Source organism: Helicoverpa armigera, chromosome 6 (assembly GCF_030705265.1).
Source record: "Helicoverpa armigera isolate CAAS_96S chromosome 6, ASM3070526v1, whole genome shotgun sequence".
Lineage (NCBI taxonomy): Eukaryota > Metazoa > Arthropoda > Insecta > Lepidoptera > Noctuidae > Helicoverpa > Helicoverpa armigera.
Genome location: NC_087125.1, coordinates 10,625,175 through 10,653,044, shown reverse-complemented (window position 1 = coordinate 10,653,044; position 27,870 = coordinate 10,625,175). Strand labels below are relative to the sequence as shown.

Below are 27,870 nucleotides of genomic sequence, written 5' to 3'. Positions count from 1 at the left end.
GCCACTGTCAAACGAGACCTCACTGTGTTCACACGGCCGGCCATAACACATAAAAATCATCTGTTCCGTGCCGAAATATAGGAAATAATCGTGTAAACGAGGATAATGACGCGAGTAGGTGGGGCCGTGCCGAAGACGCCCCTCTAGCTTTTTTTTTCTCGACGTCTGGGCGGCGCGAAGAGAACGCCTCACGTCCCACGCGCCTAACGCACCGACATGCGCGACTGATCACGCTCGCTATACAAACCGACGGCAACGCGCCGACGGTACACCGACTAAAACGTAAACAAACAATCAAATGCGAATAAAAAACACGCGACAAACCTACACCAAATACAAGAAACGGCGCGAAAACCGCTAGTTGAACTCAGAAAAAAAACACGATCGCCATTTAAATTGGTCTAAAAAGAACGTTCTAAATTCAAGTTTGGCGCGAACAATAACATTTGGACTGGCCCCCAAAATTGTTTTGACGTTCAGTGACAGAAACCAGTGCGTTGTGTCAATTTTCGCGGTAAAAGTGACAAGTTGAAACGATGAGCCCGCGAAAAGAGGACCTAGTGTTGCCAACATGAAAGAGCTGCGTGTTTTAATTGGAAATAACAGAATGCAAAGGACAGTTCATGCGGCAATACTTTTCTTATTAATATTTTTGTTGAATATTGCGAGGTAAGTTCATTTAATATCTTTTATTTTTTCCAGAATCTATCATCAATATAGAGAATGATATCATTGATACCGCAGATAATGTTTTAGAACCTACAAAATTCGTAGACGAACACAAACATAAAAAGGGGTAATAAAACAGCACAATAGCCACACACACGCACAAAGAAAATAAGCCAACGAGCTTCAAACAAATAGGGGTGCAATGAATACCAAACGAAAACATCACGACACCTAATCATGCAAAACGGTCCTAAGTAGACAACACGGGCGACTAATGAATAATGATCTGAGTCGCGTAATGTATGGTAATGAATGTAAATTTAAAAGGTGACAATCATTTTGTCGGCCCACCCAATACTGCGGAGATTTACGTAGTATGTTAATGCGTCGATATGCCACTGCACGCGGTCGCATAATCGTAGGGCTGTTTGCTCCGTGATTGATATTCAGGCCCGAGGAATTAGTTGGGACTGGATGAGCTCCTTTTATTGGTGTTAACTGGTTCTCGTATCGGGTTTTGTAGAACTAATTATTTTTAAATGTAGCGTTCATTTTCAATTTTGTTTTTGTAACTAATACAATGTACCTATAAGTTTTTAATTAGAATAATTGAATTGAGCCTGTAAAGTGTCCTTTAGCGGTCGTTTAATCACAAACTGTCTTCATGCAAGTACATTTTCGGCTTGATACTGGCATGTGACGTCACAGTCCAAATATTTTTACTTTCCTTTGCCTCTCTTTAATTGCTTTTTAAGACAGATCACTTAAACCCGGATACCGTTCGAATTTCGAATTGGTTTGAAAGGTCAACAACCAATTACGTTCAATTAGTGCCGGACTATGAAACGGCAAACAGGTGGTGATACACAGATATACACATTTCTTGTTTCATTGCCAGCATTGAAAATGTTAATGGCTCCACGCCCGTTTATGTTCGATCCATCCATTCTAGTTCAATCCGATTTTATTCACAGAAAATCGTTTCACACACTCAAACATGCTAATTTAGATGAAACTTCGTCAAAATGTGTTTTATAGGCGGTTATAAAAGGTGCGAAAAACTTACTAGCATGCAATTAGTACAGCTTTATCTGTTCAAATATCGTAAATAGAAATATGTTTGGGTTCCGAATGGTTCAACCGATTTCTTACATTTGCATGGTTGGTTGAATTTCATGGTTTTTGAGAAACTTGTGAATACCTTTTTGTATTTTTTAAATAATATTATTGGCGTATCCGAGCTTTATTTTCAATGGCTTTTAGATTCCTATGCCCCATAAAAGTGGCAATAAAAGTTTTCAAATGTCAAAGATCAAAGTATGCAATAGCAATATTGCTATGTTGACGTCAGTGCAATTTGTTCGTGGATATATGTTAGTGTTTGTAACGCAAAACAATGAATTTATGATTGAAATAATATTACTGTAAAAATAATTACTTTTTATTTTAACTGTTCTTAAATATCTTTCAATTTCGAATGATTGTCTCACCAAAAATGGATTAACAGTACATAACTAATCAGACCGTATTTGAAGTTTGTAATATTTTTATTAGTAGTCAAAGGTTTATCAAAATCTGTTTTTAGAAGTAAATAAATAATAATTAGCTGTCAAAGTCACATTAGCTTACGGGATGCTTTTTACAACGTCGTGTAAACACCAGGGAATCGACCCCAGAACGACATACTAGGATCCGTACTTGTTTACCAGTAAGTAGTTACACCATAGAGATGGTAGTATGAGAATTGATGGAGAATTGTAGTAGAACGAATAATAGTGTCAATTAATAACGTTAACCCAATTAAGATAAAAAACTAAATTATTAAAAGGAGTTTAATGGACACAATGGGTAGTCTTATCGCTAAATATGATTTCTTACAGGTCTTAAAGGTCCAACCTTAAAAAATAATTTTTAAAATACTTACCTATTACCTATTTTAAGACAACCCACTGGCCAAGCTGTTTTCCGGGATTTCACTCCCACAAACAATGCTGCAATATTGAAGAAATAATTGCGTTTTTCGACAAAATGAGTGTAGTTGACAGAAAGATTACCCACAAACTATACCTCTCTACAGTATTGCTAACTTTCCCCCGCGGCTTCCGCCCGCGTAGAGTTCGGTTATATCGCGTTTCCAAGAGAATTCTTCAAAAGTCCGGGATAAAAACTATCCTATGTTCTTTCTCAAGGTCAACTCTATCTCTGTACCAAATTTTATTAAAATCAGTTCAATGGTTTAGACGTGAAAGCGTAACAGACAGACAGACATACAGATAGAATTACTTTCGCATTTATAATATTAATATTAGTAGGGACAGGAAAATTGTATTTCAAAGTCTTGACAATAATAACAAATCCTAAGAAGAATTGATTTAATATCAAAATCTACCCACGGAACTGCTTGTCCGACCTACACTGAAGGCCCATTGACAATGGCATACGGAGGCGTATTACAATGTACCGTAATGGATTACTAATTAACTTTAATACATTATTTGTATGCAATGAATACCGTATTTACTACTAGGTAGGTCCCTTGAAGATTGAAAAATAGGTACCTCTTTTCTATTTCGTTTCTAGTAGATAAATGACAGCAGTTTATGTAATTTCTCGCTATCATGGGACTATGTCTGCAAGTTCTAAAATTAATAATCGTTAAAACTAATATTAACAACTAACCATAGGTACTACATAACCATCTACATTCTACAGGTTCGACTTTAATTCATTACAAGATTTTCTCAACTCCTCATGAAACTTTCAGCCTCGACTAGACAAAAATTTATCGTGTAGGTTTTTTTTTTTCTTTTTTACCGTTTTATTTAATACTTTACTTTAAAAAAATCAACAGAATGCATTCTAAAGTTCAATACAATCACTGAAGTCTCATAAGCAAGTGCTGCCATCTAGCGTTACAATATCACAACATGGTATTTCCAGTAAACACAACCTAAATCTTCGTAAAATAATAACTATTCATAAACGAGGTTATCGCTCAGAGTATCTATACGTCGACCGAACATTTAAAACATTAGTTAACATTTAAATATAACTATTTAACACAAAGGTTTATGCATGCAAGCATTTTGTCATCACAGTGTTGCCATTATTCAGAAAATTATTACCTTACATTACGAAAATAGGAACAAAGGATCGACCTATTAATCGCTGGTTTTATTGAGTGTTTTATAACTTCCTTTTTCAGAAATTAAACTGAAGTTATGTTCGTTTTGCATTAATGTGCATAAATTATGTTATAAATGAAATAGTTGCTTTAGAAAACTTAGGGCTAGGCATGTAGGGTATTTCCCGCTCAATACTGAATTGTCCGTAAGGAGTTGCAATGCAAGAAGAATTTTCTCACTTGTGTTTTTTCTAGGCTCTTATACAAGTATGTCTATACCCGTAAATCGTCTGTTTAAAACAAAAAGAAAATCCTAACGCAGAACACTACGGTTTTATATATTCATTGAAGTTTCTCTCATGAATATTTTCCTACCTTTATTCAATTTCACCTTTTATGAAAGTCATATAAAGCCAGCTTTCAAAATGCCATAAAAAAACACTGAAATGGGCCTATTTCTGTCAATAGACAGATATAATATGCACATTATCAAAAATTTTATCACGCGAAGCTTTTTCAAGGAAAAGTCAAATGGTCAAAACTGACCCGCTGGTGGTCCAAATACTCGACATTTCAATCAGAAAGCGAAACTTCACTTTCTAAAGACAACGATATAAATGCATAAAATACATTTTATCATTAGCACGCAGGGCAGGACAAATTAATGCATTTTAAATAACAATAAATAGCACTGATTTGTCTATACAAGTCGCTACGGTGAAGTCTCAGAGAGTCGCGATAAGCCGATATTATCCGATTTATGCACATATTAACACTTATCGGACTAATTGCTTCTGTTTCAACATTTTTCAACGTACCACAAATTAAGTGTATCTCATAGAAGAATATAAATCCTACTGTAGGTATAGAGAAGGTATATACATTGTTAGTACACGGAATTTCAATCAGACTCGCGCGTTTTAATAGCAAAATGTCGTAACTGAAGTCAGTGAGCAAGCAATTTTAATGCTTATAAATTTTCATTTAGAGTAGATTATTCAGTGGGTTTTCTAAAGGTAAGGCATTTTAAATCTCAGTGTTAGAGAGGATAAAAGTATTTGCAGAATTGTCGGCACGCAGAGAGAAGCAATGCAAGTGGCTGTAATTTGTATTGAAATAACCTTTCTGAATGGGTATCGTAGCATTTCATCAGGCCGACAACGGCAACGGATTTATTATTTTTTACCGTCGACGGTATTAAAGTACGAAATTATTGTTTTTATCTCGTCATGTGGAATTTTTAAGGCAATTATTAAGTATCGCGCCATGTTTTAATTGGATCAGTCGGGTTTAACGACTTTGGGAGAGCTGTTAGGAGTTTTGCTAAATCCTTTGGCGATGTGTGGCTGGTTTTTTGGTGAAGGAAACTTATTTTGCAAACATTTACGTTTATTGGGATGTAAACATTACGATTTAAATGCTTTTATTACGTGCGTTTGGCATTCGACGTAATTGTGTTTAATTATGGAGTCCGATCGAACAAAAAAATGCTTTTTCGCCTGACGGGAATGATTTCGCTTTTTCTTTTTCCTTAATTTTTTGCAGTATATCTGGAAATAGAGAGTTTCTTAATTTTTTACTTCTGCTGCATTCAAGTATCTATACAGTAATAGGCTTTAACGAACCAATTCCTTCCAAAATGGAAGAGGATGACACATTGCGCCGACCCCAAATAAAATTGGGAACAGGGCAGGAGGAAAAAGAAGAAGAAGGAACCTATTCGTTCCAAAATCGCAAAAAAATTTATTAATCGTCATTACTCAAACCTTTTTCTACAAAATGCCTTAATAAAACACGAACAGTCATATACAAAGTTACAACAGTATACGCATTTACCCCACCCTGTGTATATAATAGTACCTCACACCGTGGGAAGGCACCAGATAACTCAACAGTTATGCAAAGACGGAAAACTGTATTTAACTTGAGTGACGATTGTTTTTAGTGTTCCTTGTTCCATTTAAAAATGAGGAATTATTAAATCTAGACACACGGCAGTGTGTCCGCCAAGTTCGAGCAAAAAAAGCGACACACCGGCCGTGTGTCTAGATTTAATAATTCCTTATTTAATTTTATAAAAAAAATTAAATACTTGATTCATTGCGTTTAGTAGGTTTATAACAAGGTGTGTGAAAACTTGCCAAGTAACATCATTAAAAAGTAACTATTTTTAACTAAGGTATGTGTATGGAACTTGGTACTTATTCAGATCTCACTTCTTTTATAGGCGAAGTATTCCCATTTAATCGAACTTGGCAGTCTTTCACATTTTTGTTTTGGGTGGGATTAAATTAACTGACACTGCACTAAATGATTGTTTTTTTTTTCTTTTTTGTACTTGCAATGTCGTTATTATAAGCTATTAAAATTAATGTTTTTTTTACAATTCATGGTTTCACTTTCAAATAAAAAATAACTGTGTCCTTACCATTTCATCTCTATATAATATTTATTTAATCTCGTCTGTCTGTCTGCTCGCGATAACTTCAAAAATATATGATGATTTTCCACGCGGTTTTCATTAATAGGTAGACAGGTTAAAAGTATTGGTTTTTAAAAGTGGGACGTGTTGCCAAAATGAAAATAAATTGAACCCTTAAAAAGAATAAGGAGATCATCCGCTTGCTATGAATTTTGAATGAATTTTCAAGAGATCGGAGAAAGGAAAGAAAACCAAATAAATAAAATATATACAGAACTTTCTATCTATTACTTCTACCCACACTTAGCCATTCTAAATTAAGAACATACGCCTTTGTGATAAGAAATGTTTGTAGTCAGTTAAATACTCGAGTGAGCCTCGCCCTCAGTGTAGCGACCAAACAAAGAAAGGAATTCGAGTAATAGTAATAGGTGCCTATATTTATCTAAGACTAATTACTTGAATAGGATTTTTAAGTAATGTGTGAGAATAAAAAAATAATTTGCAGGGCAGGCAATTTAAATAACATATTTTTCAAAATTAATTTACTTTTGAAATATTAATCGTCGGGTCAATAGGAGACTTTAAGGTATTTTAAGTATGTATGTTTATCTTAAACAACGTTTCTCAGGAAAAGCATTGGAAAAACTAATAGTAACTCAGATTTTAAAATATTACTGTGTAGATAATAAATCAAGCAGTTTTTGTCTTCCGTCTAGCTTTCAAAATCTGATCATCATCGTTGATTACTTTTAAGTAACGTGTGAAACTTATGTACATTACAATCGTAAAACCTTATTTGGATTTTAGGAGCCATCAAAAAACTGCTCCATTTAAAAAATATCAATCTGACCAAAGATCAAGAAAATACCAAAAGACGGGTAAATCCGAAACGTTGGCACGATATGACACACGTGCTTTTGTTATCTGTGTCCATCGAGCGTAGTCGCGTACATCTGATGTGGCGCAAGTACCTACGTGCGGTGACAGTTTTTATTTAATCTTTGACACTTCCTGTCATGCCGCATCTAGTTCTATGTTATTTTTTTAATCTAGGTTTTGACGACGTGGCTTTGTCACGATCTTTTTTTTAGTTTTTTATATTTTTTTTATATTAAATAGGTTGAGATTATATTATGTTGTTTTAATGGTTTTTAACTCGATGGTTTAATATTATTTAATTTTACTAACAGAATTTTATGTTAACTCAACTGTGACTCAGTGCTCGCTATTGCGATTTGTGGTTTGAGATTGTATGTTCAGTGAAAACCTCATTTTAAATATTGCTTGAGAACCACCTTTGATAATCCCTTCGTGGAAAACATACATGATGTCTCATAAGTACTTCGTTGCCTTAACATCAGATAAAACTTATATTAGGTACTTAGGTAATTATATTATACACATCATACCAATTTTTCAAAAGTTTCAACACAGCTAGCCAGACAAAATTCATGAAAAGTTGCCATATCACAGTTTAATTTCAACAACATTATACACGAACACAACCACAGAACTTCACAGCACAAACTTCCAAAGCATTCGAAATTTAATTTCATATTAAACAACAGTAGTCAGTAAAATTCCTCTGGCCAGTTCCCCGACAAAAACAATCTACTGGCATCCACGCCAACTCATAACTTTTCAATCGGGACTTAATTATAAAATCGCTCGGAATAATTTCACATACCACACGAAATATTGGCTTGTTCCCATCTACTCTATACTCATTGTTTTCTGTTACCAAAGTTTTTACATACACTTCTTCCATTTGGGTCTAAAATTTTGTAGAAGAAAATAAATAGGTACCTTCAAATTCCTTCCACATGGCTTAAAAAAATGTATGTGTATCGTCAGCAAGATATCAAAATTACGTACTTTACTTAAAGCTTACTTTTGAAGCTCGGGGAAAGGATTTTATTATTTTTGAAAACAAAATGTTTTTTGGTTTGACCTGTCGGGAAGGATTTTGTGGAGCAGAAGGGAACAAACCAAAATATGGCTTATTAGCTACTGACTACACGAACAAATTGTTTCATTCTACAACTATTTGAATACCGCGATACGAACGAACGCGTCCATAAATTAATTGGTTTTGGTGACTTTAATTATGAGAATAGCCCAATTAGCTGCATAGTGGTGTGACGAAATATTATTTGTTTGTATTGGAATTATATTATTAATTAGCTATTAGTTATTTTAACTGTCGCCATTTAGGAGCTACGGTTATGAATAAATGAGGAGTTAATTTAAGTTAATTATTCGGTATTGATGTGGTGTGTGATTATGTCATTAATATTAGTGTTATCTCACCGTGGCAACCGCTTTCTTACTTAGTTATATGTAAGAAAGCGGTTGCCACGGTGGTCTTTTTATACAAGTTAGGGCGTTAGGACGATTTAGTCTTCAAAAAATATTTTAGAAAATAATGGGCCCTGATGTTTTTGTTGATTAGGAGTGTAAACAAAATCGTTTCAGAAATATATGTCAGTTAACCTCTTCTACCAGTCAATACTTAAACCAGAATCCTTATTCAAATTACATTTTCATGGTTTGTCATGAGCATGTTTGTCAAATCAATTATTTCATTTACTTACGCCTTTACTTGTCAAAAATATAAATAAGTTTGATTCTAGTTGCCCATTCCAAAAGTCTCTTCCTATTATCAATTTCAAATGTTTCTTCTAACTTCTTCTTTACTTCTTCCAGTTCCCGAGACAACATGCTGCCTTACCACGTAAAACTCAGTTCATCTCTAACCTGTCGCCTCGTGGGAGGTCTCACCAGGGAACAGAGATCAGTCTGCCACGAGTCACCAGATACCGTGGCCATAGCCTTCGAAGGTCTGCAGCTGGCCGTCAAGGAGTGCCAGCATCAGTTCCGCTGGCATAGATGGAACTGTTCCAGTCTACTTGTGAAGAGTAGCAACCCTCATGCCAGTTCTATTATGAAAAGAGGTTAGTTTTGTTGTACCTACTTTAATACTAAGAGCTTCATTCAAGAAAATGGTGATAGCTGTGTCTTTAACATAAAATAGTGAAGTTACTAGATAAAATAAAACAAAATGAAAGGTCTTTTAAAGCCATCAGATAGTCTTCATTGCTTTGTCAAAATAGCAAAAGACAAAAGCTACTACTGTCTCTAAAATTATACACAACTCAAATAATGCCTTCAGAGAGATAATAAACATGTTTATTTATTAAGCTTTTGTCGTAACAGAAGACCAGTAACATCACAAGAATATTTCCAAAAACGTAGGTGGTAGCAATCATTGACGATAAATGCTAAAACCAGTCCTACATGAATGTAATACTCTTTTATATATTAAAATAAACGCAACTAAAATTTCAAACCAATCGCGATCAACCATTACAATCCGAATTTATTACTACGAAAAATTATTCACGCACATTAAGGGGCCACCGGTGAACGGACATCTCCGCGTATTATGTTCTTAATATACGTATTTACTGAGTCGTCCGTCTTTATGTCTATCTTCGGGTGTGAAAAGGCTTTGTCGACCTCGTTTTTTCCACAATCATCGCACACGTTGACGTGGAAATTTACGAGCATGGAAGATGGGAGACAACAAATAATAAGCTGGTGGTGGCCAGGTGGGGCTGGCACCCGCGCCCCGCGATTTCACGCTACGTGTGGGTCCGCGCCCCGTCCCTCCCCACCCCGCCACCCCGCGCCCCACAGCCGCTCAACCAATTAATATCTTAACTGGAATTGCCTGGACTTGAGTACCAACGGAGTTACTCAATTTTCTCCACGCCCTTTTATTGCTGCGCGCATTTTAATAACAGTTTGAAATTCTTCATTAAGCTTTAAAAAAGCCGGATTGGATAATACATGGTCTTAAATAGAAATACATAAAACGCGTAATTGCATATTCAAATGTTGAGAGATCAAACTTATGAATGTTATTCAGGGCATTGTGTCGTCGACATTATTAGTATAGGTAATGCCCGTAACGACACCTTCCGGCCCTTCAGCGACACGACTGTGTTTAAATTGAAAAATTGTGAAAAAAGCAGCGTAGCTAAACACTTAAACATCTTTCTTAACGTGTCCATTGTTGGGGTCCCGAATTGAAACGCCGACGGGAGAGTGAAACCAAAAAAACTGAAGAACAAATCGAGATGCTTTTAAATAGGATAATAGCGATCGATGATCGAAGAAGAAAGATAATAATGATTCCGGGCCGTTGGTTTTTTTGTCCGAACGTGTAGGACCGATGAAAGAGCGCTGTGGACGGATGGCATTCTGGATAGATCACGAGATTTGTTCCGCTTCCCCGAGATCCTCCACACGTTGTTAGCGCTCTTGTACGTGACGATGTTACAATATACTGTCAAAGATTTAATGACTTTTGTGAGGCTAATGAGTCTATTGTCGGAAAAGTTTTCGCCTCGGGCGTTAATAGTCGGATGGTAGGTGAGATTAGCGTGAGATGTGTGGGTCGGCGCGTCGGCTGGCGGCAGACTCGCGTGAGAGAATGGCGCGCGTCGGAGCTCACAGGGTGGCGAACATGCGTCGATACAAATCTGACGGCGTGAGCGCACGTGACGTGAATTCACGACGCGAATGTGTCATAAAAAAGTGACATTTATTGGCGTTTTATATCAACAACATGTCGTCAGGTGACGGAGTGCCGACGACAATGTGGTTATGATGTTGCAAAAACATGATGCGTTGTTGCCTCTTATCTGACGACGTGTCGTGGGAACTTAGTCGGCGAAACGAGACGTCTTTATTATAAGAGAATCGGACGAATTATATGAGACGTGTGTCATGTTATTGATCTTCAAATGAGACGTCAAAATTCCTTACTTATAATTTATGGTTGTGACGACTTAAATGTCAAGGCAAATAGCGATAAAGCGCCATCATTGACCTAAAATAACAAATCCTAAAAGGATTTAGAACGTGTCGAAATGTCTCAATGCGATGAAGCTCAACCCTCTAATGGTCGCGATAACATCTTCCTCGGTGCGTTACCGAATCGTGCTCCTTCAGATGCCTCACAACTGTGAGAAAAAACACACAAAAGGCCCATAAAAACATGAATTTGTCCAAAGTTCCCAGTTTTAGACGTGACATCGAGTGGCCTTTTTTTGTTTAGCCTTTTTGTTCCCTGTCAGATTATGAGCCCGCTTTTAAGGGTTAATTAAGTCAAGAAGAGTATTAGTGATCTTGCGGAAATTTAAAGGATAATATCGTGTAGGAATAATAATGATTCATCCAAAAGGGTACATATTAGCCTCAATTTATTTAACATCGATTGAAGATACACATTGATTGAGGTCCTCGTTCTTTTTTTTAATAATATTTTGATTTGATTGTATTCGATACTCGAAATCGTTTTATGCTTAATCATTCGTTTCTTTAATAATCGTTTAGCTAGGGATTTAGGTAAATTGCATCATGTCAGGCGAACTCGTTCTTGGCACGGAATTTTAAGAGCATTAAAGCTTCATCCTGAGTTAGCTGATGTTTGTTACTTTTTCACCCTAAAAGCAGGATATCTCACTAAACGAAACAAATCATGTAAACCGTTATTATATGTATGAGGTAGAAAACTCTTAGTTAAATTCCTTATTAATTAGATATTACTTAGTTTACCTACGAGCTTTGTTTTTATGACCTTCAAATGTGGCCAAGCTAAACCACTGATTCCTATGACCATAAAACCAAGTGGTCAAGGAAGACCAGGTTTCAATCATTAAACCAAATGTAATAGCCGCACGTGTGAAACCTAAACCACATAAATTAGTGAGTGACGTCACAGCGGACTTATCGCCTTATTTCGGTAATTAGAGATTCGCAACACAGGACGAAGGTATGGACCTTAATTGGTACAAAGCCCTTGCAGCACCTTATAAAGGTATATTTATACCTACTGTGTGGTATTTTGGTTATATATTTAGGAAATTGATGTGTTTTATAGTTCCCAAAACTGCAATCTTTGAGTCGGTCATGCATCGTCTCCTTCTCTTCCGTTTTCAATACATTATTACCTGTTATTTTAAATTACATTAAATAAAACAAAAAGAAAATCGCATACGACTTTTGTAAAGCAAAACCAACGTGTTCTCAAAAAAGTAAGGTCCCAACTTGGCACAACGATTTAGATGGCATAGTAGTTTGCACATACCTTTACATAAATAGTAGCTTAACTAAGTACATTAATAGTGAATGGGAATACATAAATAGACCACATTTACATAATGGCATCCTTTAAAATCTTGCAATAATGCAAAGTAACAATAAAAGTTTTAATTATATCCATAAACGTAGCCATAGACAATTTATTTCTTCCCTTTATTTGCTGATTTCCATGAACACTTCGCAGTAAAAAAGAAAGCCCGATGATATGGCCGAGACCATTTGAATTGCACAATAAAGCAAAATATTCACAATGTTATTTCATTAGCATCCAGTTAAATTTTAAGGATATTTACCCCATACAATCCGACCACCCCGTTATCCATATAAAGTACACAAAAACCTAAGTAATCATTAACAGTAATTGTATGAATATATACGGAGTATTTCCAATAATTGACAACCGAAAAACTCAATGGAGTTCATTCATTTTGGCGCCAGATTTATAAGCTATCCAGTTGGAAGCGAGAACCTCCACTAAAAACTGTTTTAAAAATCACAAAGTGCACAATCGTAAATCACGCATGATGCGCGAGCATGCGCGTCGGGCGCGGTGCGCGAGCGCATCAGAAACAATGTTACACAACACGGAAAAAGACGACCACCGCCGACGCTGCTCGGAAAAACCAATCATTATGCGCATTCGATTAAATAAAACGTCCGCGTTCGTATACGCTTAAGAATCGGAAATTAAATAAAACGTTCAATGATAAAATTGAAATTTGTATTTACTTAGGCCGTTGATTTTTTGCAAGTCGGCGCCGCATCGCCGTATATGGCATCGATGTAGATTTACCAATTTAATCCTTGGTTCGCGGAATCGAGGTGGCGCTGCGGTCGCGGCCGACGCTCTGTCCAGCTGTCCTACTGATGGACAGGTATAAGTAATTAGGACCAGAAGCGTTACTTGTTTTTGCCACATTGACCAACCGACCAACTTTAAATCGCAAATGTAAATAAAACTGCTTCGGTTTCAACATTGTATACCTACTTATGGCTACGCGTACGCTATTGGACAGATAAATTAATATTTAAATTGCAAATATCGGTCCCATATTAATTATACAGCAACAAATTATATGAGGACAGAACTCGTTGTAGATCGAGTGTCGTAAATCGCCGAACGTTTTTTTATGCGTCGACTCGTAACAAAAATAATTACATATCATGCATTATTAAAACAAACACGTACAAAAAGCTTTGGTACAAGTGTAAGGGAAGAATTTAAAATCTGTCACCAGTTCGAAATTCAGAGCATTTCGTTGGAAAAAGTCGAATACGAATAATCGGAATTCATTAAAGTCGATTAAGGAATTCGGCACGGGTATCGGTCCGAGCGATATACAACCTTAAGGCCGACTAATTGGCGCAAATTGACACTAAAACGTGGGATGGTGGTAATTATAATACTGCCGCGGTATAATACGGCTCAGTTAACTCTCTATATAGATATGTTCCTGTTTGATTTCTAAACAACTCTTCTTAATAATTGTTTGTGTCTACTTAGAATTCAATAAAACTAATTTTCGAGTCATGCTTAATTATTTGTTGGAGTGTGAGAACTTTCGTGTGGACAGTATGGCGCCCATTAAAAAACTTGCTTGGACTTAGTAGACGTTTCACTTTTATTGTTCAACATAAGTAAATCTACGAAGAGGTTGACTTGAATAAAGTTAAATACTTAATTTGAAACAACAATTCATCTATGTTATGTTTCAATTTATAACAAAAATCGACTCAAGCACAACTTATTCGGTCCGAACCACCGCTTCCTTTAACCCGTTACGAAACGTTCCACGATCCGAGTTCCCATTTCAATACAAACAAACTTTGGCAAGCATACAATAATTCGTCGATAACAGTACACCCAATCCGATACATAACTCGGAATCATCAAAATCGATCACTCGAGCGTGGTATAAATCGCGACGCATCGATTCTATCGCTACTCGGACGATCGACAAATATAAATTTGTCACTGGCCACTCGGAAAAAGCACGTCCTGGATGGGTACAGTTTATAAATAAACAATAACATCGCCCTATTTGGATGGGACACCGTAACATACATCAGCAGTTTATATTCGATCTCGAGTGATAACCATAGTAAGGTAATGCTTTTAGAGGTTACGATTCCGATCGCTCGTCGATTCGATTACGTAACGATTTTTCGGTTTTAGGGCGGTCGTATTTTCATTCAGAACATTTTCAAAGAATACCTTGCCTCTGCTTCAATTTGAATATTCCCAAAAAGCCCTTTGTGTTTCTATACATCTCCATTCTCGTGAAGCTATCACGGTCTCCGAATTTTTAAATTATTTATAGTATAGTCGTTGTTTTAAAACCTATTACAATTCAAAAAAGTAAGCTTTTACGTATTTTTTACAATCAATCAAAGTATGATTGGATTCAGTTGTCTCAAAATAAAACCACAGCACATTGGATTTTTAAAATTCGTAGCATCTAAAAGTCCCTAAATACAGTATTAATTCATCGAGCGAACGATCACTTGACGAAGATAATGGTTGATTTATAATGATTATCATCATATTAAACGCGATTCATCCTAAATCATGTCTGGTAGTTTTTGCGACCAGCCTCCGACTAGAACTTGAAATTTTCATTGTGAGGAAGATGTGTTGATTTTAGATATTCTTTTTGTGAGTACAGTTAACGGTAATAATACAGGATCGTAACTTATAATAATTGCATTAAATAGTACCTAATATGTCTGAATGAAATTGAGAAGTAAAGCAAATAAAAATACTTCAGCTCTCTAGATTTAACCACATATCTAATGATATACCCACAAAAAAACGTATTCTCGGCGATCTCTATAAAGTCTTCTTTTACTAAATGGCTATAATTTTTAATAGCAGAACAGAACATATTACATTAAATCACATGCAATAACATCCAACAAGATGCCATAGATATGTGAAACGATACCTTTAAATATCCAAAAATAAAACCCCCATTATTTTAATAAACCATATCTCTGGGTGTCAATTAGGCTCACTCTATAGAGGGAGCCACTAATCCGTAGAGATAACTCGGATCCTCGAATTAATCACTCGATACAATCGTTTTAATTTATTCGATTCATTCGGATCAAATTTATCGAGATAAAAATTCGGGTGCACTCGTGGGAGCGACGAAAAAGAACGACTAAATAAAAAAACTTACTAATTATGGGGACACTTAATTAGTAATTATGAATCGATTATTTTAACTGATCGGAGATAAAGATACTTGAGGGATTGGTGCATCATGCAAGCACTAAAATGTACTTAACTTGTGTTTTTTGACTGAGTGGCAAGACTGTTGACGAATAAGACTACTGCCATGAGAAAAGAAAAATAATTTCAAGTATAAATAATCCAAGGTTCAAATAAAGGAATGCAGTGCAAAAGCTCTTATTTTGCCCCGCGTACCCACATACCATCAATATAAAAACAAATAAAACAAAGCAAGTAAACATCAAAAAACGTTTAAGAGGACAATCAATTGAACACAACCACAAAGCTTCCATGTCATACCCAATTAAATGGAAATTAAAACCGTAATAAAGTCAAACTAATCATCTCCAACATGAGATAAGCCATAAAGTGCACGCACCATCAAATTACCGGTTCATATAGTCCAAAGAACAAGAAACAAAAGCAGGTGGAACCACCATAATTGCCTATTAAAGATGGCACTTAAAATCCGAAGGCCTATTCAGGTTAACACAATGAAATAGCAAGAATAGCACAATTAATTTCAAGACAGACCTAACTCAAATGCAAATCGGTCGTCATACTATTTATGGTAAAAAGATTACATTGTGCGAGGCGAACAGCTTATCTGGCCATCACGCGAATGGATTCACTATTTAATTTATTGGAATAAAACAGATAAATGGTGGTTGTAACGTTCCGCGTTCCTATAAATCTGTGGGGCCAGACTGTTAGGTTTAAGCGGGACAGTCCCTTTGTCAGTCTTAGGAATGGCGGGATAATGCACGCTTCATGATCGCACATTTGGACAAAGACGTTCTTTTATGACTTTCGATGTTCACGGCGGAGACACGAAAATCTTTTATAATTTTCAATATTTTCTTTTTATGATTAATTCTTTGCAAAAGCTCTGAATAGGCTGTGAAAGATTTGGTAACTGATTGCTTGACTAGACACCGGAGAGTTAGCTCTGCGCTGCCAACTATGCGCAATTGTGCAGTTCAAAAGCATACTACGCATTGCGTATATACACGATTGATTACAAATAACTTTGTAGGAAAATAGTATAAATTTTCATAACATGACACTATTGAATATGAAGGTAGGCTATATAAAGGAAGTATTTCTGACGATGTGTAAATCGATACATAGTGGTAGGAGGAGGATAGGTAACAGATAACTCAAACACTAGGGATTGTTAAGTTATTAAACCTGCAGCTCATTCTACAAGTTTCTTTTTCATTTGCAAGAGGACTAAACAATATGAGCGGAAAGTCCTCTGGCTTAATTTAAACAACTGTACAAAGTTTTGAAGTACAACATTTTTGAAAATTTCTAGAACCTTCGGACATTTTCTCCAACAGTCCTTGAATACCAAATATTCTGGTCACGTTACATAAATCGAATGTGGAGTGGAAGCCACTAGTTTATGTATGATAAATACCGTATCGCGATATCATCGGAATGCGCCGTATACTGTTGTTACTTCAGATTTATTGGAAGTCCTGCAACTAGCTAAAGCGGTAATGGACAGCATTTTGAATGATTTTGAGAGGAAATTACTGAGATAGAATTGTAAAATCTGTCCACTTTTGGTGAATGAAATTTTTAACGCTGTGCATTTTTTGTTTAGGTAGACTAACTTATAGGATATTTATGCTTACGTATTTTTATTTTAATCATAGGTAAATTGGTTCTTTACATTTACCGGAAAGTTAAGAATATAAATTCTTATTAAAATACAATGCCTTTGCTTAAACCTTCATTTGAGTTGGTTTCACGGATCGAGCAGTGACATTATTTTCATCAGAAGTTTACAGATTAGGCATAGATTAATTAACTATTAATATGATTTAATTTTTCATAAGTAAGACTGGATTATAAACCAGAATCACAGTTCCTTTTTTTCAAAACGGTGTAGATTTTGAACGGTTTCTGCAAGCAAGTAGATAAGTAGTGGTACATATAGTGTGGAATGCGCGCCTTCCGTGAGACGAGACGACCACACACTCCGAATAAGGGAAATAAAGAACCAGATATATCGACGGCCGAAGATATAGGGACTCTAGATGTGTTTGTGGGATTCAGTGGTTTTTCGTTTAAGTTTGTGAGGTTTTTGAAGATTTTTTTTTTTTTATTGTTTTCAATTTCGACTCTATGTTAAAAATTCGACATGAAAGAAATCAGTACGTGAATGATGTCTACAAAAAGTTAAAAAATATATGCTCTACTGATTTAATGGCAGTTGCATATAAATTAGATGATAGCTGCATTTCCAGATATGGATTTTTTCAAGAAATTGAAATGCAGCCTTCACCGTTTTCATTTTCATACTTTTGCTCTCATTCTGATTTCTTATTTGGGGTTGGCTAAGCAGGTCTTTTTGTACCATTCCATTATTTCCATTCTTTTTAATAGTTGTTTTCTTTTTCTCCAAATTTTAAGGATATCATTAACTTTCTAATCTATTTCATTCCATACCATACACATTCAAAACTTATTTACTTGTTTTAACATCCAAGAGCCTATCAAAGTTTCCTACATCCACGCGACCAGTTTTTAAACCAGCGAACAAGATCGCATAACTTTTACATCTCCGGATGAACTCCTTTTAAATATTCAAATTGTTTATTCATTTTCCTCGATTTACATGAACAGCAAGTATCCGCGATTCGCTTAACAGGATCACTTAGTCTAGTTTATTCCGCTAATATATATAAGATCAGTTTTAGCTGGGTGGGCCTCTTAGCTTGGCTAATTTATTGGCTAACTAAGCATCCAGGTTTTGGACTAGTTTCTTTATAAGATGTTGAATAATTCATTAACTATAGTTCATAACTATTATGAAATATGAAGTGGTATTGAAAAGGTGCTAAAGGAGCTTCAGTTTTTGCCTTTCAAATGACTTCATAACTTGGTTCAGAAATTGGGGAAAAAGAATTTTTGGTATTTTTACCGCTTTACCAGGATATTTAAGAAGCAGCACCGCATAAACTTACTAGGTATGCTCTTCCAAGATGTAAAGTGCTCTTTATACCTATAGGTAAACCTAAAGTGCTTACCAATTTAATGCCAAAGAAAGTGTTCACCTCTACTAAACTCACATTGCCTTCCATATTACTCACCACCATTTCCTCCCCCCAGGTTTCCGCGAATCATCATTCCTGTACGCCCTCACGGCAGCAGGGGTTGCGCACTCCGTGGCCCGCGCATGCGCGCAAGGCCGTCTCCTCTCCTGTGGCTGCGACCCCCTGGGGTACCGGGCCTCGCATGACCCCCGAGGAAGGGCGAAGGTCAACAAGTGGGAGTGGAGCGGCTGTTCACATAACCTGGCTTACGGGATCGAGTTCTCAAAGAAGTTTCTTGATGTAAGGGAGCAAGTGGATGATTTGCAGTCGAAGATTAATGTGCATAACAATAATGCTGGGAGATCGGTGAGTTGAGCTTTATATCTTTAGCTACGTAAAAGGATAACTTAGGATATGCATGAGCTAGTTTTTCATTTAAACTTTTTAAATGCCACTGATGAAATGCCAATGCCAATAATGAAAGACGCTGACGATGAACATTCAATAGTTTTAAATCATTACTGCCCTTTGATCAAACCCAATGAAGAATTGGTTCCAATAGACCAATATAACACACAGTGGGATGACAACGATTATAATATTCTTCTTTTAAACAAACACAAAACTACTACCCAATGAATGCTAATCGTATGCAATATTAACAATAACAATTGAGACAGCCCACCGACATAAAACAAAACACGCGAGCGACAAAATCTTACCCCCTATTAACTTTGATGTGATATTCAAGTGTAAGATGACAGGATTCAAAAGACACCGCCAGGGTCTGATGACACTTCAATTTACTTCGTTAGTTAACCCTACGGTAGGCTTGATAGTGGGGTGAATTACAAATCAGTTATTAGGTAAAGATGAAAAAGAAATTACAATGGTTTTAAGGTGAAAGTTTTGGGTGTTAAATTAGTGGTGGCTTGTTCCTTCAATAATAGAAGCTGAAGTTAAAATTATTATTTAATTCTTTTTTATTAATATTCTCGAATTACTTATACTGCTGTATTTTTTATTGTGTAGGTCTGAATTTCTCATGTCTTCGTAAAAAAATATTCAAAGTACCGTAAAGGTTACCTTGTATAAAAATCACAGTGTTCCTATATTAAAATATGTAATTCCAAGCCTCTTACAAAATCTTTTTATCATAAAACGACGCATAAGGTCTCAAATGACTCAATTATTGAAATAAAACTGCCTTAATGACACCACAGGGAATGTGACGTGTAATTTACTCACGTGACAACCTCAAATTAGCCTCCGCACCAACCTTCAATTTTCGATTCGATTTGAATAGGAATACCGATGAAGTCATTACTCGAATAATCGATTATTTCAACTTACCGATCGGTTGGTGACGGTCTATTAGGACAAGTTAGCTTAATCAAATCTTAGTCATGCCCTACATACAGTCGTAGCTATATAATAATCAGTAATTGATCAATTATTTTTATCGATTAGTTTCCTTTTTTGCAATCGAATAAATCGAATAAAAAGTCTCGTTCCCAATGGTCTATTCGATTCATCATCGGCAACTCGACCACGTAATTACCTACGTAGGTGCACAGATTATTAAGAAAACACGTCAAAATAACACCCAATTTATTCATGTCAAATTGGAGTCTGAATGGGTGAGGCTTTAATAATTTAATGACCCTCGTGTGTGGTCCCTTCGTTTATGAAAACACTTCAAGTGTCTACATTTTTATTAGTCGGATAAACCTATTGTATTAATATTCGATAAAGCGATTTATGAAGGCTTATTGAAAGCTAATCATAATTCCAATTTTATGTACTAGATAAGTCTGTTTTTAGTGTTGTAAAGTTGATAATCCTTTACATATGCAACCTTACGCAAGACATCATCTTACACAATTACGACATGTCAGCAACAGTCAACCGCAGTGATGAAACCACGTTATAACAAATTAATCGAAACACAAATGACAAATCGATTGCCCTTTAAAAATCGGTCAAAGTGTTACTCGATAATATCATAGGTGTCCAAATTAGCAAGCTGAAGCGTCGAGAGTGTCGAGACAACACCATCATTCCTTCAAAATTGAAGAGCGTTGGATGGGCGTGGCTTGGTAAATCACCTGTGTGGGTGGTCTCCTCTTATGGCGATACATGCCTATAAAATATGGTATTATATTGCATTGGCCGATCGTTTTGTGTGATCACACCCCGTTTTATGTGCCATAAACATTGTCGGATACGGCATTATGTTCTCAATCGATTATATTTACATGCACATGTCGTCGTGTGATGCAATTTTCTTGTTTTTAATTTTATAGTCAACAGTGTCCTGTTTTATGACGGCGTGTTTCAATCGAAAGTTCATTGTGGTTACTTATAAGGCAAAATAATTATCGATAATAAACTTGAGTATCGACAATCAATATTTTTGTATTGAATCTGTCAACAACAGCGAATCGTGAAAAGCTTTTGGTGAAGTAACAAAAAATTATAGACTGTTGAATAAGTATGTCAATTTATCTCCCACTGTTAACTTATAAGCAAGTCATACTTAGATATTAAATTAGATTGTAAGTTTATAAAAAATAATTCGTTATAAGCTTATAAAAGCTATTTTCTTCAGCAAGATCAGTAAAATCCTCCAATATCAACTGAAACTTTCAAAATTATACATCACAGAACAGTTCTCACAAAATTTTTTCTACCATATGCGAATTCCGCGCTGCAGACGTATCTAGCAATTCAATTCGTCGTATCTCCTTATAGAGTATCATTATAATTTCCTCACTGACACCTAAACATGCCGTAAGCCCTGATTTGTGGCCACCAACTAATGCTACAAGCATTCTGACACGAGTGCCCGACAGTCCGACCAAAATACCGGGACCTACCGTACAGGATTACTACAAATAATTTAATAGGCCCCTTCCGTCTAATAATAAACATGTCAAACCAAAGTTAAATACTGCTCCACCAACTCAGTTTTGCAGTTACGACTTTAATCATTTTCACGAATGTCCACCTTAAGATTGTAAACATAAGATAGGCGTTAGATCGTTTTAGATTACACAATTAAGTTGGTTATTAATATTATATTAATGTCCGTAACCAAATCTGACATGAGACCGGCATACCGCGTCCCGTGCTTACTTATTAAGGGGATTTACGATTTAATACAATTTACGTTCATACATTCGTTTTTTTATACAAACACGAGACGCTTAGGTACAAATTATTTAATTTGTAATACGTTTATAGTTGTTAATTATAGTGGGAGACGGCCATTTAATTTATTTCGGACCCACCGGTGTCTAGTGACATTTATAGCGAGATAATAAGGCTGAATCTACACTGTTGTTAATTTATGCCCGCTTACAAAGGAGCCATAGTGTTAATCAGATGTGATCTTTATTGACAATGAAATGTAAAAAGTGTGGCCTATTATGGTAGTCGTCGCTGGTATATAAATATTAAGCATGGGAGCAAAAACTAGTGTATTAATATATATTAATTAAAGCAAAAAGAATGTTTTTCATTAACCTACATCAAAGGACGGTGGTTTATGCGCATTCGGCTTTATACGTCTTTGATAGTTGGTTTTACTTGTAGATTATTTAGGTGTAAAAACTATTACAGTATTTATTGACAACTTCAGGTTTAAAAATATATACCTTTTGATAATTTATTTTGAAACATTTTATTCCATTAGTTCTTATAATACTTGAATTAACATGGTTCTAGAAAAAATATATATCAAAAAGACTTCTTATTTTTTCTAATATATTTTGAATGAAGCAGATATTTCCCGATGAACATGAATATTTAAAAAACGAACATAGGTATGTAGAAGAAATTATTGGTGTCTAGGGTCCCAATGAAAATTAGAAGGCTTAATGATTATACAATAATTAAAGATAATTTATAACTACACACATAATTTCGTGACATTAACGATGTTAAGATCGAGCCATCTTACAATGTTGCCATTACTAAAATTTACCATAACGTGTCGTAAAAAAATTAAATCATGTACAGGTACTACTTAATATTTTTTATTGACGCACTATATTTTCTTCCTATTAATATTTCATTGATCAGTACTAGTTATAATATAATTTCATAATTATGATTTATGATTAAAATAAATAAAAAATCATTAAAAGTAAGAGCATTACCTATTGTGATCAACGTTTAAAGAAGAAGAAAACATTGTTAAGGCTAATTCACCAAGTCCGGCGTTTTCATAAGCTGCATGCATAAGCTATACTTGTTTGAGTTAAAACTCTAGATTCGATAGCGTCGAAAGCTCAAATTTTTCGCACCAATTTGCACCCGTTACTCTTTCACCCTGACACCCCAATCACAATCAGAAAACAACTAACAACAGCAACTACAGCTCACCTACTTTTTATCCATATACATCAAATATTTAATATTACATATTACGCATCAAGCCGTGAAGGTAAATTGACCCATTAATGTGAGAGCGAACACGGTGGTCCGGACCACACTTAACCATTGTTCCGGAGAGAACCAACATTTTGTTTTCTGGCCACATAATTAACAGCCTCCCAGAGATCTGTTAGACACGCTCGCTTATAATAACCCCCGCGATGATATTTTTATTAATGTCAAAATAAAGTCGGCACTCATCACACCGTTTCGTAACAGATGTTCCACCCAGCTGCGGTTTCAACCCACCTGTAACAGCAACTTATAAACGTAAAGATTTAATTCTATAAACCAATTTATATGCTGCTTGTTGAACATAAAACATTGACTTACAAGGTGTATTGTCTATAGGATATTAGCATAATTTATACATCGCAGTCAATCTTTGCGGGCTTTGTATCATTTATTGATAAACCGTAGAAGGTAATATGTTCTAAAAATTTAGATTAAGTAGAACTTGTTGCGATTCAATAGCATTTTACTGAACTTGTCTAAGCCCTATATTGTGCATTTAACCTACTATTCCTAAATCTAAAAGTATCAGAACTTACCCATATTCATAGAACCACATTTGAATATCATAGATACACAACGGTGTAACAGGCAGTCTTTAGTTCCCCTCAGCGGGAACTATAAAAGATCTCACTCGACCCACGCAAGAAATTAGGTACCACATTAGAGAGCCAAGGTGATAATTATGTTATAAAAAATCTATACGATGAGTTAATATTTCGTTGTTTCGATGACTTTGATATCGATTTGAAGATTGTTTTGTTCATTTTGTAGTTTTGTACGTTACCTACAAAGGGTTTCCGGAAATGTTCATTGAAGTAGTAGGTAAGTTAATGCATGTTCTTATTTGTTTTTGTATGTAAGGTACGAGAAAATACTCCTTCCTCTCTTACTCATATTTCACAGAAAAACTAGTTTTTAGAAAACTCGGTCTGATAAAGTTAATGTTAAAACATAATCTTAACTGTTAAACAAGTCAAAATCACCTACATCCGAATTGGTAACATTATAAATGCGTTTACTCCAGACTAGGGAACAACCAAATAAATACAGTCTCGCTTTGAAACGAGTTTACGTCATTCCGTAACCAAATTCCAACTTTGTTTTTGTTAGGGTTGTCAAAATGAATCTTATGGTGCGATTCCCAATTTAAGTTAGTAGCAAATATAAGGCAACCTTTAGCCCTAGTCGTTTTCTTCTATATTTCAATGTCTTATGTGACAATTGTCTAGACGGCTAGAGTTCATTAACTTAACCCTGAAAGTTAAGTTCTAAAGATACATTAATTCATATGGCATGATCTGCTAAAGACACTTCGTCAACTGTGTGTAGTTTCATTCTGCTTGCAAAAGCATCAATCTCATTCACATTTCTTGTCCTTGCAGCCTAAGAAATATCCACTGCTAAAAAAAGGCGTACCCTAAGCGAGGGTTTGGTATTTCTCATAATACTTTAACTGATCTTTAATGTCGACAACCCTATCAAAGTTAGAAGCAGCGCCTTCTCCGTGTGCGGTTTAACTAATGGTTAATTTGCCCGTCAGATTAACCACGGTCATCTCAAACCTATTAGCGTTAGTCTGTTAATCGTCAGCGAGATTATGTTGTGATTCACATTTCACAATGTTAACCAAATGTCTGTCTACTTATTTGTGTGTCTATGGATATTCTTCCTTACCTATTGGAGGGGTAATTGTATCGTCATGTCTCAAGTCACTAGATGAAATTAAGTATGTTCGTACCGCCAAATCTAATAAGTAGTTTGTGAATTTGTCATCCAAAACTTTATCACAGTCCCCAAAAACAAGAAGCCGGGATAATTGCTGTCGTATGTTTTTCTTATTTGTTTTTGCAGCTTCAATAATTCTTTCCAGCAATTCCTACAATATCAAAGCGAACGTTAATGAGCCATTTCTCAGCAGAACGTAAGCAGCACATAAATAAACTATAATATTTTAACAGCACTTTAATGATAACATGTTTAGTCTGCACTTAAGGGCCGCAGACGTCATTAAGTAAATAAATCAACTATAGTGCTTAAAGGTAATTTAGATTGATGATAGGTACGCGATGATTGAGTCCTTCGAAGCTCCTGGTGTTTAATTAACAGTCAAGTTCTCAGAACCGCTGTTTATATTTAGCACATAAACTAAATGATTTATAGAGTTATTAATACACGTAAGTGGTTTAAATACATGATTAAAGGCATCCACATGATTACTCTGCGATTAAGCTAAATTATATTTAAAAAGCCTACTTAATGCGTCTTGTAGTACAGTTAATACAGTCCGAGTTTATTTCAATCAAACCGTTTTCTCTGCAGGGAAATGTATATTTAAGAGCAATATCGTATTAAGATTCCTGCGAGATAATATCTGTATTAGGCGGCAAGGAACAGGTTCCAAAGAATCAAACATTAAGATTCCCCATCACGTATCAAGTGCTATAAAAGTGAATTGAGCCGTGTTGCGTATAGCGCCACAATTAGGAACTATTGGTAGTGGCGGAGGCCGGGGAGCCCTGGGGCTCCGTATTAGCCGGCCGTATTTCACGAGTCCGCCGCCCCGCCGAGGTGAGAACATAATAAGCGGTTTGGAACCATTTTTAATATTCCGGCTTCATTACAACGTATTACAAACGTCTTGGGTGGCGAATTCTATCGCGAACGCTCTTAATACTACGCTATTAAGGTTCGAGGCTCGAAGGGGCGTGGAGGATGCCGATTTATTTGAATTTTTGCTCCGACTCAATTTGGGAAATTGTGCGGCCGGCGGCTCTGGCGAAATTAAGACGTCAGTTTGATTGCAGCAAGGCGTTTAATTATGTAAATGTTAAGCTAGTGGTGGGTGGCACAATCAGTGCGGAGTGTCGATGCGGTCACGTATAGAGACAACAGATTTACGATTCGACGCGATGCGGCGAGCGCGTGTTATATTATTGTTTAACTTTTTTGCGTTCGGTTGCGCATAGTCTGTTGTTCTGCTGATTGTGTGAGGGTAATTTTGTTCGAGATATGTGGATTGATTTTTACCTTGATGTTGTATCCCTTTTTGTGAACAGGTTCTGTAGGTTTGAGAGTCTGGTTTGATATTTAGGGTTTTTGTTTTGCGTGATTGTAGCTTAGGGGCTTAGTATGCATACTTATAATGATTATAGACATTTTGGAATGCTACTTGTCATGCAAATTGCATAGCTCCCTATGTATGGCTACATACCTTACGAAGGTACGTTTATACCTACCTATATTTTCAATATAGGTACTACAATACATAAGGCATTTTCCACTCTTTATATACGGGCTTCTAATTCTAAGTAAACCTCATTAGATGCTACATATCCGTAGTTACCCGACTGATGGGATTTAAGTACCATTCTTTTCTATCTTCCATAGATCCTGTCGTCCCACATGGAAGTAAGGTGCAAATGCCATGGGTTATCAGGCAGCTGTCAACTGAGGACCTGCTGGAGAGCCACGCCGGACTTCAGAGCTGTGGCGTCTACCATCAAACGACAGTATAGAAAGGTAAGTAATCAATTGGACTAACTTGATTTGGCACATCACTTTGAGACTTGGATTTCTCTTCTTCCTAGGTGTTAGTCCGTTTTAGTTTTTCTTTGTGAAAGGATTTATTTTATCTCTTCATATAATTTTCATAGCTTATTGACTGGACATAATATCACCCTAATATTTTAGCGTGAGTTTGTTCCTCTCACGCAAAAACTATAGATCGTATTATGATAAAGCTTGTCAATAAAACAGCTTATACATTGGAATAACTTATGGGTCAATTTTCCCTGGATATACGGATGAAACGCGTTCAGAAGCTAGGGTTTATGTTCTAATGTTTTTGTATTCTTCTACAGGCTCTATTGGTTGCTCAAGAGGAGCTGAATAACAGCCCCTCTGTTCTGAGAGGCCGACCCAGAGGCAGGAGGCGAGGGAAAGCGCGACCAGCTCCGAGGAGTAGCCTACTGTTCTTCGAGAGGTAAGTTTATCAAAACTGCTCGATTTATGTTCTTGACTATCCTGCATAACGCCGCAAATGTAGTCGCAAAAACTGACTATTTGAAATTATTAACCATAACCTTTGCAAGACATGTTTTAGACTTATTGAGGGTAAAAATGTAATTCCAAAAACTTCGGCTGCCCATTTTTTTAACCCTTGGGACCTTGAAGCTTAATGAGCAGTCAAGTTTTAAATGATTTCCATAAAAAACAGTCTTCCTAATACATATAACCTAATATACACTTCTATCTTCCAGATCGCCAAGTTTCTGCGAGATAGACCCTCGAACAGACTCCGCCGGCACATCAGGCCGTGTCTGTCGCATCGGTCGGACGACACGGACGGGTTCATGCGACCTCCTCTGCTGCGGTCGAGGCCACGCCCTCATCAGGAAGTCCAGCATTAAGCCTTGCAACTGCACCTTCCATTGGTGCTGTCGGGTCGACTGCGAGAGATGCCGTGATGATAAGTGGGTCGCCATTTGTAAGTAATTTTGGGAACCTTAGTAATGCGGTAGTGTAAGTTAGGTTCAGCGGCGACAGTCTTTCTACCATTATAAACTATAGTAGAAGCATGTAGAGAAGCCTACTCAGTTGATATTTTAGGTTTTGTGCTGCAGATAGCATCGTTACAGAAATATGTAGCTATCAAATCCATGACACAATAATATGATCCACAACTAATATGGTCTTTAAAAAAATTCTACAAAAGTCTCATAAGGGGTTGACAAGATTTCAGCAT

The 27,870-nt window shown here is 36.1% G+C and overlaps 1 protein-coding gene across 1 annotated transcript; it reads left to right on the top strand.

Annotated features, from left to right (window-relative positions):
- Nucleotides 1–27,820, top strand: LOC110371089 (protein Wnt-10a). Its single transcript, XM_049852326.2, has 6 exons — nucleotides 1–669; nucleotides 8,925–9,172; nucleotides 18,748–19,037; nucleotides 26,514–26,645; nucleotides 26,987–27,108; nucleotides 27,386–27,820. The coding sequence occupies exons 1-6, from the start codon at nucleotides 572–574 to the stop codon at nucleotides 27,618–27,620; spliced, it is 1,125 nt and encodes a 374-aa protein (XP_049708283.2). The 5' UTR covers nucleotides 1–571; the 3' UTR covers nucleotides 27,621–27,820.
- The last annotated feature ends 50 nt before the right edge of the window (nucleotides 27,821–27,870 follow it).